This window comes from Aulonocara stuartgranti (genome assembly GCF_965226115.1).
Source record: "Aulonocara stuartgranti genome assembly, chromosome: 14".
NCBI classification, from domain to species: Eukaryota; Metazoa; Chordata; class Actinopteri; order Cichliformes; family Cichlidae; genus Aulonocara; species Aulonocara stuartgranti.
Window position 1 is genome coordinate 35154315 of NC_138950.1, and position 12455 is coordinate 35166769.

General features: G+C 39.5%; 1 protein-coding gene across 2 annotated transcripts in view; it reads right to left on the bottom strand.

Moving 5' to 3' along the window:
- lrrc75a (leucine rich repeat containing 75A) overlaps positions 1-12455 on the bottom strand; it is a 79659-nt gene that overhangs the window by 64244 nt on the left and 2960 nt on the right. For both annotated transcript variants that reach the window (XM_082503351.1, XM_082503350.1), the window contains one exon: positions 3223-3351. In XM_082503351.1, the coding sequence (XP_082359477.1) occupies positions 3223-3351 (129 nt within the window). The remainder of the gene's footprint in view (positions 1-3222; positions 3352-12455) is intronic.

Here is a 12455-nt window from a genome sequence, read left to right on the forward strand (position 1 = left end):
AATGGGGGGTCTGCAAACGGAGCGTCCGTGTTGCAAAACTTGAACTCCGGAAAGTTATAAGAAAGACCGTCTTTTATGTCCAGTAAGGTTTGTCGGTCGTACACAAGGAGACAAGTGCTGCTCGTGAAAAAATAAAGGAAAAGTAAAATTAAACACAGAAGAAAGCCGTTGCTTGGGGGAGCTCGCGACGAGGCTGCCATACTCGGCGCCATCTTGTCAATGTCATCTTGACATTTGCAGTATATTTCTGTACTACATGTCGGAAAGTTTAGATGGCTGTCTAATAGCAATATGAAAGGGTGCTATTACATCCAATGCTATGCTAAAATTAGTTTACTTAAAAAAAAAATGCTAATCTTCAAGTTTTCATGTTTTGTTTCTAAGCAGCAAGCAAGGCAAAAACTCACTTTAATGGGGAAAGAGCAAGTCAGTTTCATAAACTGCATATAAAAGATGGATAAAACCTCTTGGTTATAAAAAGCCAAAGGGGACTGTTTTCACTATTGTCATTGTAGTGAAGACTAGATGTAAAGAGCTAGCATTAGCTGATAGCGTAACACTTCACACTCTAATCCACTTTAAGTCAGTTAAAACCTATATGCCTGCAGTCTAAATGCTGAAGTCAAGGCTTTCAAACCAGTGAGTGATGCCAAATCTTTTATATGGAGATTATGTGTGTTCTGGGTGTTTCATCAATGATCCTTGTCCAGGATTACTAATGCAGTTAGCCTTTTTCTTTGAGAAAGTGCATTATGTTAGCAAGCATTAATGGAGATAACTTGATTTAGGGCATTGGTTCTCAAACTTTTCACAATGAACACAACCTCATAAAATATATGGCTCTTAAAGTACCACCCTTATGACTGACATTAAAGTACAGTAGTATAGGCCTATTTAACACCACATACAGTTTACATGAGACAATTTTATTTCTTATATGAATGTTATTTATTTTAACTGTCATAAAAAGGATGTGACAAGTGATAATAATAACAACTGTACTGCATTAAAACATTCACAGCAGGTGGGATATCCGATCTTTAAGTGATGACGTATAAACCCTGCTTCCCGTTCAAAACTAATCTGCGTTTATTAAGGCTGTTGTGTTTTTAACGTTTTAATGCTTTGTATCTTGTTCTATTTAATCTAAACAAGCCCCTAAATAAAGGCAGAGATCACTGTGGGCCTATCTTGGTTTTTGCTACCACTATTCATTTCAAAGCTCAGCTGTTAAACCTTACGATGTAACTACAGCCCAGCCCATACAGCAGTATATTAATGACTAACCTCGTATTGTTGATGGATTATCTCAGTTGTTCTCCTGACTGACGTTTGGTCCATTTACAGCATCCTGCTATGCGATTGCATTTGTCCCTAACATTGGGAACCCTCATGTTAACTTTTATCGAGTGGAAAAAAGTTTGTTTTCATCCTCCAGCTTCACTGTGTTAATGTGTTTACATCATGCAAACATAGCTGTGTCGCTAGCGATCACATAGCACACCATTATATACCAGCTAGCCCAACTTCAGTAACCCTACAAACATCACTGCTGTTTAGTTTCCTGTCTTCATTTATGCAGCATATAGCAGAGGTGTGTGTTTTAATTTTTCAGAAATCCCCCAATAAGTAGTATATATAAGACATATATCATTTGATCTTAAACAAAAAAAAAGAGACTTCCCGCGTAACACTAGAGGGAGCCCACGTACAACCAGTGGTATGCGTACCACAGTTAGAGAACCACTAATTTAGGGCACAAACATGCTAGTTATTATTATAAAAAAAAATCTGAAGCTACTTTTTATCAGATAAATCATAATCAATTAGCAAATTCTGAGCACATTTTAATGACCACTAAATCACTGTGATTTTTACTTTCCAAAATTATTGAAGGCAACAAAAACATACCAGCTTTTCATTTATTTTGAAATTTTTGAGACTTGAAATGTAAAATGTCTGTCTCTAAAGCACTTTGGGTGAACCTCTGTTATTTAAATATTTTATAGAAAAATAAATAAAATAGATGCAACAGTCAACACAAAAAGGTTCAGACATTTTTCATAGTGCATGTTTGAGGTGCATCGTTTCATTTCCAAAAAACTAATTTCAGTGGGCTACACACTGAACTTAGAGCATAGAAACAAAGCATTGATTCTATCACACTAGTATAAATTTGTTGGTGTCTATACTAGATCGATCGGCCCACCTCTAAATTACGTGGGGACTACAAAGATTCCCTGCAGAAACCTAAATCAGGCATAAAGTATCATCAGAGGGTGGCTGCTCTCAGTTTTAGGCATGTCTAGGCATGTCTCGGTGTGTAGGAGGGAACGCAAACACATGGTATCCCTATATAATTGAGCTTTCCACAAACATACACACTCACACTTGCCAGCGTAATTAGCAAATTCTGCCATGATGACGCACAGCTGGTAAAAATGTATTGACTCTTGGGCAATCATGGGTCTGCACTAAATATTTGCCATTAGTGTTTCTTTGCCTTTTCTCTGTGGAAGTTGTGCAGATATGCAATACTTATTTTTCACATCTCAAGCATTCTGTTTTCACAGGAAACCCATCAAATTAAAGTGCAAAGCCTGCTTTAGAAAGGTCAGGATTTATGGCCACAAATCACTCACATATAGATTATACCAATTAGTTAATCATTTCAGTAATGTTTCTGCATCATCATAGGCTGAGAACATTGAAATGGAGTCAGTGTTTGCTTGAAAAAAGACTTTTAACGCAGCCAGCTTCAGGGCAACAGTGTTTCACAACAGAATGTACTGAAATGACACATCAGGCCTCTGAATTCCTATCTTCATCTCCATCACTCCTTCTTCCTTGCATTATTCATTGTGTGTCGCTGCTTCCATGCTCTCTTTCCCTCTCCTTTTCTGTCCTTCAGTGACACCGGACTACATGAGTGAACAAACACAAGCAGCAGTAGTTCCCTCAAGGACGCACATATAATACACAGCCACTTTAGAGCACTTCCGTAACCAAATAGTATCAAAGAAATGAGTCAGGAGATCATCTGATAGCAGCAACGCAATAAATAGCATCAGTCAGTGACAGTGTGTGTGTTTATGTTAGCATGCCCAGGAGCCTTTACAGTAGGAGGTACTAGGTTTTATTAACATTTATTTACACTGTGTGTGTGTGTGTGTGTGTGTGTGTGTGTGTGTGTGTGTGTGTGTGTGTGTGTGTGTGTCCTACCGTCTTGGGGCAGTGTACGTATCGCGCCAGACTGATAATCAGATCATGCGTGATGGGATCAACCAGGTTTCTGAAGCTGGCGTAGCGGTACAACACGTCATCCAGTGATGTTGATTCCATGCCTAGGTCCTACACACACATTAAGTAAGACCATATGTATTAGCAATATATTTATGTAGCACATTTCATATAAACAGGCTCTACATTAAAAAAAAGGAAAGATAATGAGGGAAAAAAGAGAAAAGAATACAGGTTCCATGACTGCTACGAATTCATTCATTCCCTCATATGTAAGTCCGAGCGAGTATGTCAAAGACGTTTACATTCTGAATGCAGCTTTTTAAACTTCCCGACCCCCTAAAGCATTGAATTAAAGCCCTCTGAACTGCTTCCTGCTGTCTGACTGTCTGGTTTCTGGAGAGGAGGCCAAAAAACAAAATTTGTCACATCTCAAGCCCCATCAAAGCCAATGAAGCATAAACCTGTTGGCAGAGCTTCACGCATGAACAGCAGTCTTGTTAAAACTTCAAAAGTCAACATGAATGACAACGCCACATGAAACTGTGCAGGAGAGGATTAGACTGCCACAGTTGAAAGTATTTTGAGGAAAAGCTCCTGTCACTGACTTTAATATGAAGCCTAAAGCAGAGCACAGGCTGTGTATGCTGGATGCAGTACAACTGAGCAAAACAACCATGCTATGCTATTTGTTTGAGCTCAAGTCACTGATGACATTAATCATTTACATTATCCATCATGCTCCATTATAAGGACCCAAAAGTTGATTTGTTTGGGAACAAAATTAAAAGGTTAAAACACTAGCAAAGCTTTATGTTTGGGTTTTTAACAAGTACAACAAGAGTATGAGAGTGCTCCATGTAACACAAATACTACTGTCAATCTTGATGTTTTTAGAACTTAACTAACAGCGGGACCAAAAATTGTAAAGTTTGTCCTGAGTGTGGGAGTAAAGGAAAGGTCACTTTCTTGGTAGCATGAATGTGCTCATTTCATGGCAATCTGCCAATTAGATTGTGAGAAATCCTGACATTTTGCTCAAGCTCGTGCAGTGTGCAGGGGAAAGGTTTAATCTAGGCACAAATTTGTTCTGTAAACGTCTGGTCCAGCTCCCAAATACATAACTGTAGTTCTAAAATACTACATTTATTTCCTGCTTGATCCTGTCAAAGCAGAAAACGCTGGAACACCAAAATATTCTGCATTTACGCTTTGCAGACCACGAGTGAGCTCTAGGACTCTCAGTTTTTTCTGCTTGAGTGCTCATTTTTAGCTGTGCTGCTGGCAAGACGTTGTGGATGGTAATGTCCTTCTGCTACCATCCAAAGCATTAGCCTATATATTTTACATAAATTCAGGGTTTAGTAACAACTTCTCCTCAAGCTCCATCATCAGATCAACTAATTTATCTAATATCACACTTTCAAAGCTAATGACCATGCTTAAAGCTTAGGCTGCACTTTAATAAAAAATGTCACTAAATATTTCTTGATGCATGCTCAATCATCCAAATAAGTAAATTCCCAAAAGTTCATTCTGTTGTGGTTGAATCAATACACTGTGTGCACAATTATTAGGCAAGTGAGTATTTTGGCCATATCATAATTTTTATGCAAATTTTCAAGCTGTATAAACTTGTGTGCTTATTGGATTTAAGCATATCAGGTGATGTGTATTTGCATAATGAGTGAGGGCGTGGCCTGGGAAGATCAACACTCTATATAAAAGTGTGCATAATTTCTATGCAGCTTCTCTTCCTCAGGCAAAATGGGCCAAAAAAAAAAAGATGTAAAGGTATTTCAGAGGGATGCAGCAGTCTTGAAACTGCTAAGATATTGGGGCGTAACCACATCAAATGTTTTGTTGCAAACAGGGTCGCAAGAAACGTATTGAGAAAAAAAGACGGAAATTAACTACCAAAGATTTGAGAAGAATCAAAAGTGAAGCTATCAGGAACCAATTATCCTATAGGGCTGCCATATTCCAGAACTGCAGCCTACCCAGAGTGTCCAGAAGTACAAGGTTTTCAGTGCTTAGACACATGGCCAAGGTAAGGAAAGCTGAAACCCCACCACCACTGAACAAAACACACAAGTTGAAACATCAAGAATGGGCCAAGAAATAGCTGAAGACAGATTTTTCAAAGGTTTTATGGACTGATGAGATGAGAGTGACTCTTGATGGACCAGATGGCTGGGCCCATGGCTGGATCTGTAAAGGACACAGAGCTCCACTTTGACTCAGACGCCAGCAAGGTGAAGGTGGGGTACTGGTATGGGCTGGTATTTATTAAGATGAGCTAGCTGGGCCTTTTCAGGTTGAAGGTGGCCTCAAAATCAAACTTACTCCCAGTTTTTTTCAAGCAGTGGTACAGGAAAAAGTCTGCATCTTTCAAGAAGACTAGTATTTTTATGCAGGACAATGCTCCATCGCATGCATCGAAGTACTCCACTGCATGCTTAGCCAGTAAAGGCCTTAAGGATGAAAAAATAATGACATGGCCCCCATTCCTCATCTGACCTAAACCCTATTGAGAACCTGTGTGCCCTGCTTAAGCAAGAGATTTATAGTAGAGGAAAACAGTACACCTCTCTGAACAGTGTCTGGAAGGCTGTGGTTGCTGCTGCACAAAAAGTTGATCATCAACACATCAAGAAACTGACAGACTCCATGAATGGAAGGCTTGTGAGGGTAGCTATATTGGTCACTGATTTTCTTTGACATGTCAGAAATGTTTATATGTAAATTCTGAGTTGTTTTATTACTCTTACTTTAATAATTGTGCACACAGTGCATAGTTACTAAAAAAGTTACCATTTAATATACTTATAACTGCAAAGAAATATAGTTTCGGTATATTTTCTTTTGAACTGCAAAGTTAACATTTGTGAGACCAACTGATAGTGAGGGCAGGATTTCTGTTTTGTTTGGGGGTTTTTTTGGGGGGGGGGGGGGGGGGGGGGTTATTATAAAATACAGGAAAAAATATTGGGCAAAAACAGTTTGCCACTTTGGTATTTTGTCAAAATGTATTTCACTTTGGGGTAAAGTTAGCGTTCCCCAAGATCAAACTTCAAGCTCAGATTTATAGTCGTGATTTATGCGCTTCATAAAGAAAATGTTGAAATTGTATATTTTCATTATATGTGTGGTCTGTATATGTCCCGTGTAACAGGATGCATATTGTATCCAGTATGTAATTTGCTTTACTAACTTTTTTATCTATACCATTATTATTTGTGTGGATGCTAGAATGCTGCTTGGAAGATGCTCTGAGAGAAAGAATGTGTGGAACAAGAATCCAGACACTTTTTAGCCTGTAGGTAAGTGCAGATATATTTTCATGTGTTTGGATTTGTTTTGCAGGCATTTTATTGCCAGCTGAGTGGCAACAGGACTGACCTTTAGAAATGAGAGAAAAGGGAAGAGCGAGACTGATGGATGCTCAGCCTCCTAGAGAAAGCTATGACTCACTGAGGTTTCCATGCTGCTTATTGTTCTGCGTAGGAGTGGCTGCAAATAATGACAGCAGCTTCGACTGACACAAACACACACACACACACACACACACACACACACACACACACACACACACACACACACACACTCTCACACACACACACACACACACACACACACACACACACACACACACACACACACACACACAATCAGCGGCTGTGTTTTCAGATAACGGTGGCATTAATAGTTAATAATCACCACATAAGAGAAATGTATGATTAGTTCATCAACAGGTGTATGCTATAGTGGTCAGCGACAGTAGCCTGAAAATAACTGGCTAGTTTTAAACCTTTCCACAATGTCTGACTTCTGGCTTACAAACCTCTGGACTAACGATGAGGTCTGATCTGTGAAGTACACTAACAAGTGAATGGAAGAAAAAAAATCTGTCAGCAGAACTTGTTACCAGTAGTAATGGATTTAATGAATATATGGAAACAAAAGTATCCATTTTTGCTCAGTTTAGGACACTGATTATATTTCTAGAATTCTTCCAAGTTTTTCCAAGAGCCTAATTTCATGTTTCAATACCACACTAACAATAGAACAGGGGGGGGGACAAGACGGGAACAAACAGTGCACTTACAGAAAAATAAAAAACCAAAGATAGTTGGATAACTCATTAGGATGTGGTAATAACTGGGAACATTTAGCGTGTGATAGGAGAAACTGTATGTGTGTGTGATACTTCTATTAGTTAACAGCTCGAGAGAAGAAAGATAATTTTTTTTTTACATTAGCTACTAATAACGACAATCATTATGGAAAAAACATATAAATAATAATAATCACTATCATCGTTATCGTGTGCGTTCATTTATATTCACTCCAGAAAGGTATTACATTATTAACGTTACCCTCTTATGAAATATGCATGACAAAGCATAAAAATGCATAGTCTAATATCCTGGCCTCTGTGTGTCAAATGCATAGCCACTCACACACATGCATACTGAGAACAGTTCTAGTGAAAGCAAAGTCCACACTAATTAGGATCGGTCAACATCAAAGCAGTGGTTGGAACCCAGCTGAATATTAACAAAGGTGGAGCTGAAGAGACGCGGCAAACACAAACACAATGGATCAAGTGCAGCTCTTTGCTAAATAAAAGGAAATGGCAACAGAGGCAGGTGGAGCTATATATGAAGCAGATGTTGAACCTTATCAAAAATCACATCCTGACCAAACAGTATGCGCCACCTCTGACAAGACAGGCCTCCATTTTGTTATTTTTGTAAGAGAATCTGGACCGGGATCTCACATTTGGTAAAGAATAAGAAAATAAATGCCATATTTAACAGCCTTGCACAAACACGAAATGACATGTGGAGCAATCACTGTCGATTGTCACTGTCGATGAAGAGCCACCTCGACAGGACAAGACTCGGCTGACAAAGGTCACTCTTTCGAGGATGCCAATGTTCACATTTTGGACAGAGAAGACACGGTTTGAAAGAAGAGTGAAAGAATCCATCTATGTCCACTGTAAACGACCATCTTTGAACAGAGGCGGTGGCTTACGACACCAACCGTCTGCCATCTATAATCCAGTTTTGAGATCCTTTCCCAGACACCTTAACGCCCACTCACATCCTGGACCATTTGACCTCAGGAAATCACATGATAGGGTGGGGCTAGGTTTTACAGCGGGTTCACCTGAAACCTTGGCTGATTGTGACCCACACCAGTTTTCACCCCTTGGCTAGTGTGATTAGGTAGAGTATCAACAGTGGGTTCATGACCCTCTTGGGGGACACTCCCCTAAGACTTAAATCTGGGACTCTCCAGCATTTGACGATAGAATTGAAGAAGCTTCTCGGATGAGAGGTGAAACATCTTCAAGCAACTCAAAGAAGTCCAGACGTTTTTCTTTCCAAGCTCCTTAGACTACGATGACCTGGATGACTGAGAACCTTCACAGACACTGTCGATTATGTATTTATTTATTATTAACATGGTGCCAGCCTGTGGTTCAGCTTCCGCGACTCCCTTCCATGTCGAAACCATCAGCCGCAGTTTTGGCTGAGGGCAACAAGGGATCTGTTTCTGACAGGCCAGCTTGGTGCGCTAGCCGTTGTTGGAGACCGTTAGTTAGCTACCATCTGGCAACGCGAAATAGCCAACACTCCTGTCTGTGGACAGCTAGCTAGCCTATGAAACTAGCTAGCTTCTTAGGCTACCTAAGAAGCTAGCTAACTTGAGATATATGCCCTGAAATGAGAATAGGTTTTTGAATACCGACTATGTAACAGTGCAAGCTATTTAAAGGTTGGGTGGCTCTGCCCAATGTGATTGTGGCAATCAACACCCAATCAGGATTGGCAGAATGAGATACATGCTTCTGAGGAATACTCAGGGAGGTGCATCCCATAGTGAGACATTGAAACAAATGCTAAGAGTCAGAACCTTTATTCACCCAGGAAATGAAACTCCTGAGAACAAGATTGTCTTTTAAGACAGTGTCCAGGGCCCAGACAGGCAGCATTAACCTAGCACGTATGAGTCTACAGTATCAACCTGTTAATTACAACATAGGCTCACCCTAAATCATGTCCTGATATATTGTCTTTGCGGACTCTAATGAGGACCATTGTTTATAAAATGTAGATCATGCTGTTATTGAAGAAAACTCTAAGGTAGCGATGGAGCCCATAAACCAATCACTGAGGAAGTTGATGGCCATTTTTTCATAGGCATGCATACAACCTGAGGAGTCCCCCCCTGCTGGCCATTTGAAAGAATGCAAGATTCACACACTTTGGCATTACCACAGCCATCTTTTATATTCAATCTATGCATAAAAGTTATATAGTGTATATGCTGATCATATATTGGTAGTCAGATAGTTTTTACTATTATATGTATGCAGACATTAAAAAGAAATTCTCACATGACTATATCTTTTTTTCTTTTTTAATTTTTGTTATTTAGATTTATTTTATCATATTTTTATTAATCCAATGGCGAGTCTGTTCTAGTCTGTTCTTCTAATAAACAGGTTAACTGGCTAGTTTATTATGACAATTATGAGGGAAAGAGTTTTCTTTTTTTTTTAATCTTGTTTTTCTATCTATAAAACAAGGGGCAGCTAATGTAACTGTTGGGGCTTCTTTCATGACGTTTTGACTGCCATGTCATTGTCTCTATTGAAATGGTGCCCGACCGATCTTGAATTTGCTTATTAGCACTGCCGGCAGGACTCAACCCATGGTGATTCAAAGAGCCGCGGACAATATGAATCATTCAATCAAATGGCACCATGTTGAGACACTGCCCCTCAAGTGCTGATTAGACAAAAATAAAAGATGGCTGAGCGAACATCAGTGCAATGTATGGAGATAGATCCACTCTTTTATGACGTGCTTTATCAAAACAGCACAAAACTCCACAGGGAACTTCTGCAGTTCTGGGAAAACGGCGAATCTTTGGAGGCTCTGGACACAAATCATGCTGCTGTAACATGAAGTCACGGTCTTTGTCTTGGTGTCCTTTACAGTTCACTTCCTTGGTTATTTTGAAGGTTTTCCTGTGTTTTTACATCCTTACTTTTTCTTTTTCCCACTCTTTCAGTGTCATACACAGAGTTGAAACATCTTAATATCCCTTTCTCCTTGATGTGGATTTAGTCTATGCTTGTTTTAATCATTTTTGCCATTTTTCTGTTCAGCCCTCATCACATATCTAATAAAATAATTTTAGCAGCACATGTCAGAGTCGAACCTTATCCATAACGGTAGATTTGGATTTCATTTGTGTTTTCTAACATCACTGCCACAATTCAGATCTATGGGATACCTCCTCACAAGGCAGGTGCCATTCTTTCATTGCATGCTTGTGATGAAACAGAGTTTGGTGAACCAGACTTACTCCCTGAGTTAAGCTCCACAGGATTTCAGCAGCTGACTGGTATCTTCAGACGTTAGAGGCAACCGCAACGCTACACCACTGCTGCTACTACTACTGAAACCCTGGTCACATGTGATGGCTTCAAAAAAATCCCATGCAGCTGAGTGGAAACACCTGAAGGAACCCTGCCAGATAAATTTAGCGCCAGTAAAGCACGCTCCGGCGCTCTTTCTTACAGTTAAGCGATCAGCTGTGAGGGGGCCCGGGGGCGAACGGTGTAGAGAGATGCCAGTTTTTGGTTGCGAGTTAATTGAAGAGCATTGATTGAGAAGAAGGCCTCCTCATTATCTCTTAACAGAGCTCCTGTTTCATTAATCAATGTCTACTTGATTCAAGCTCGCCAGTTTATCGCCATTGTTTCCAAGCAACAATAAAGAGACGCTCGTAACCAACACACTCTTCAAAATCAGCGCTTCACTTTCATCTCTCCTTGTTTCCCTTTCCCTTCTCTCTCTCTCTCTGTCATGTTTCCCTCTAAGTGCTGTCTTTCACTGTCTCTGAAATCACTCACCACCACTTCTTGTCTGTCCTCTGCTTTAGCTGAACACTAATGGTAGTCTTTCTTTTTTCTCTCCTCCTGCTTCCCTTTATTCATAGTAATTGTCTTTATCCAATTCATCCTGTTTCTGTCCGTCACATACTGTTCCGGCAGAGCACAGGCCCTACGCAACATGAAACTAAATATCATCATTATATTACTGGAACTCCTCCAATTATGCCTTCATGACCCAACATCAAAACCTGTTATTATCTCTATTATGTTAATGCAAATGTAAGGCAACCCAGTTTGTTTTCAGCCTTCTCCGTTTGGCCTCTAAAGCTGGAACACCCTGCTGATAAAGAAATACAGACCACATCCTTCAGTCTCCAACATCCCTGAGTACCTATTTGGTACTATTTGGTGCTCAGGAAGCAGCACCTCAGGCTTATAGACATACAGCTTCCCCAGATTGCTGTTTACTGATTACTCAGTGCTAGTTGGACGTTTTCTTTCCACCACTCAGCATTACAACAAATGGCCTAAATCCTCCATCACTAAGCTAGGCTATACATTTTATTATAAATAAAATAATGAATAAATTATTATAAATAATAACATAAATAATAATTATTTGATTATTATTGTTACTGACACCATGAGAAAGAACAAGGTGCTGATAGAGATCTTGTAGATATAGTAGTGGCCGTTACAGTGGTTAAATTGATTGCCATTAGGTAGAGGTACCTGAAGCAGCCATATAAGCTGCTTCTAAAGTGGAAAATCTCTAAAAACAAGCAAACAAAACAGATCTAAAAGTAGCTTATTCTTTCAAGAGGAAATAGTCTGAAATTCCTACAAGAAACAGGAACCATTTGGGGAAGTCGATTTTTCTACCTGTTTCAAACTAAATCTTAATCATATTTTGTTTCAGGCAGTTCTGCTTTCAGGAGGTTTACGAGCATCTGACTTGGAGCTTGTGATGCTGAAATAGCTGATTGTGAAAACAGAAACAACCAATAATAACAAAATAAAAGAATAAGTGCTGGAGGAACTTGTACCTGTTGGGAAAACAATCAACTTGAGCAATTAAATTAATTCTTGAAAAATTAACTTTCCTGAAACTTTTTGTGGACCTATAGTAAACCAGTAAGCATCCTGGTTCATTTCAACATCTTATATGCCTAATTTTCCCATTTTTGTGGTTACTGGCAGTCTAACATGGAGTGTAAGTGGGGAAAAGGCTATGCACAAAACATGAATTATGAGTCTTTCTAGATGGAAGTCTCAGGTCTGTTTGGAAGTGCTT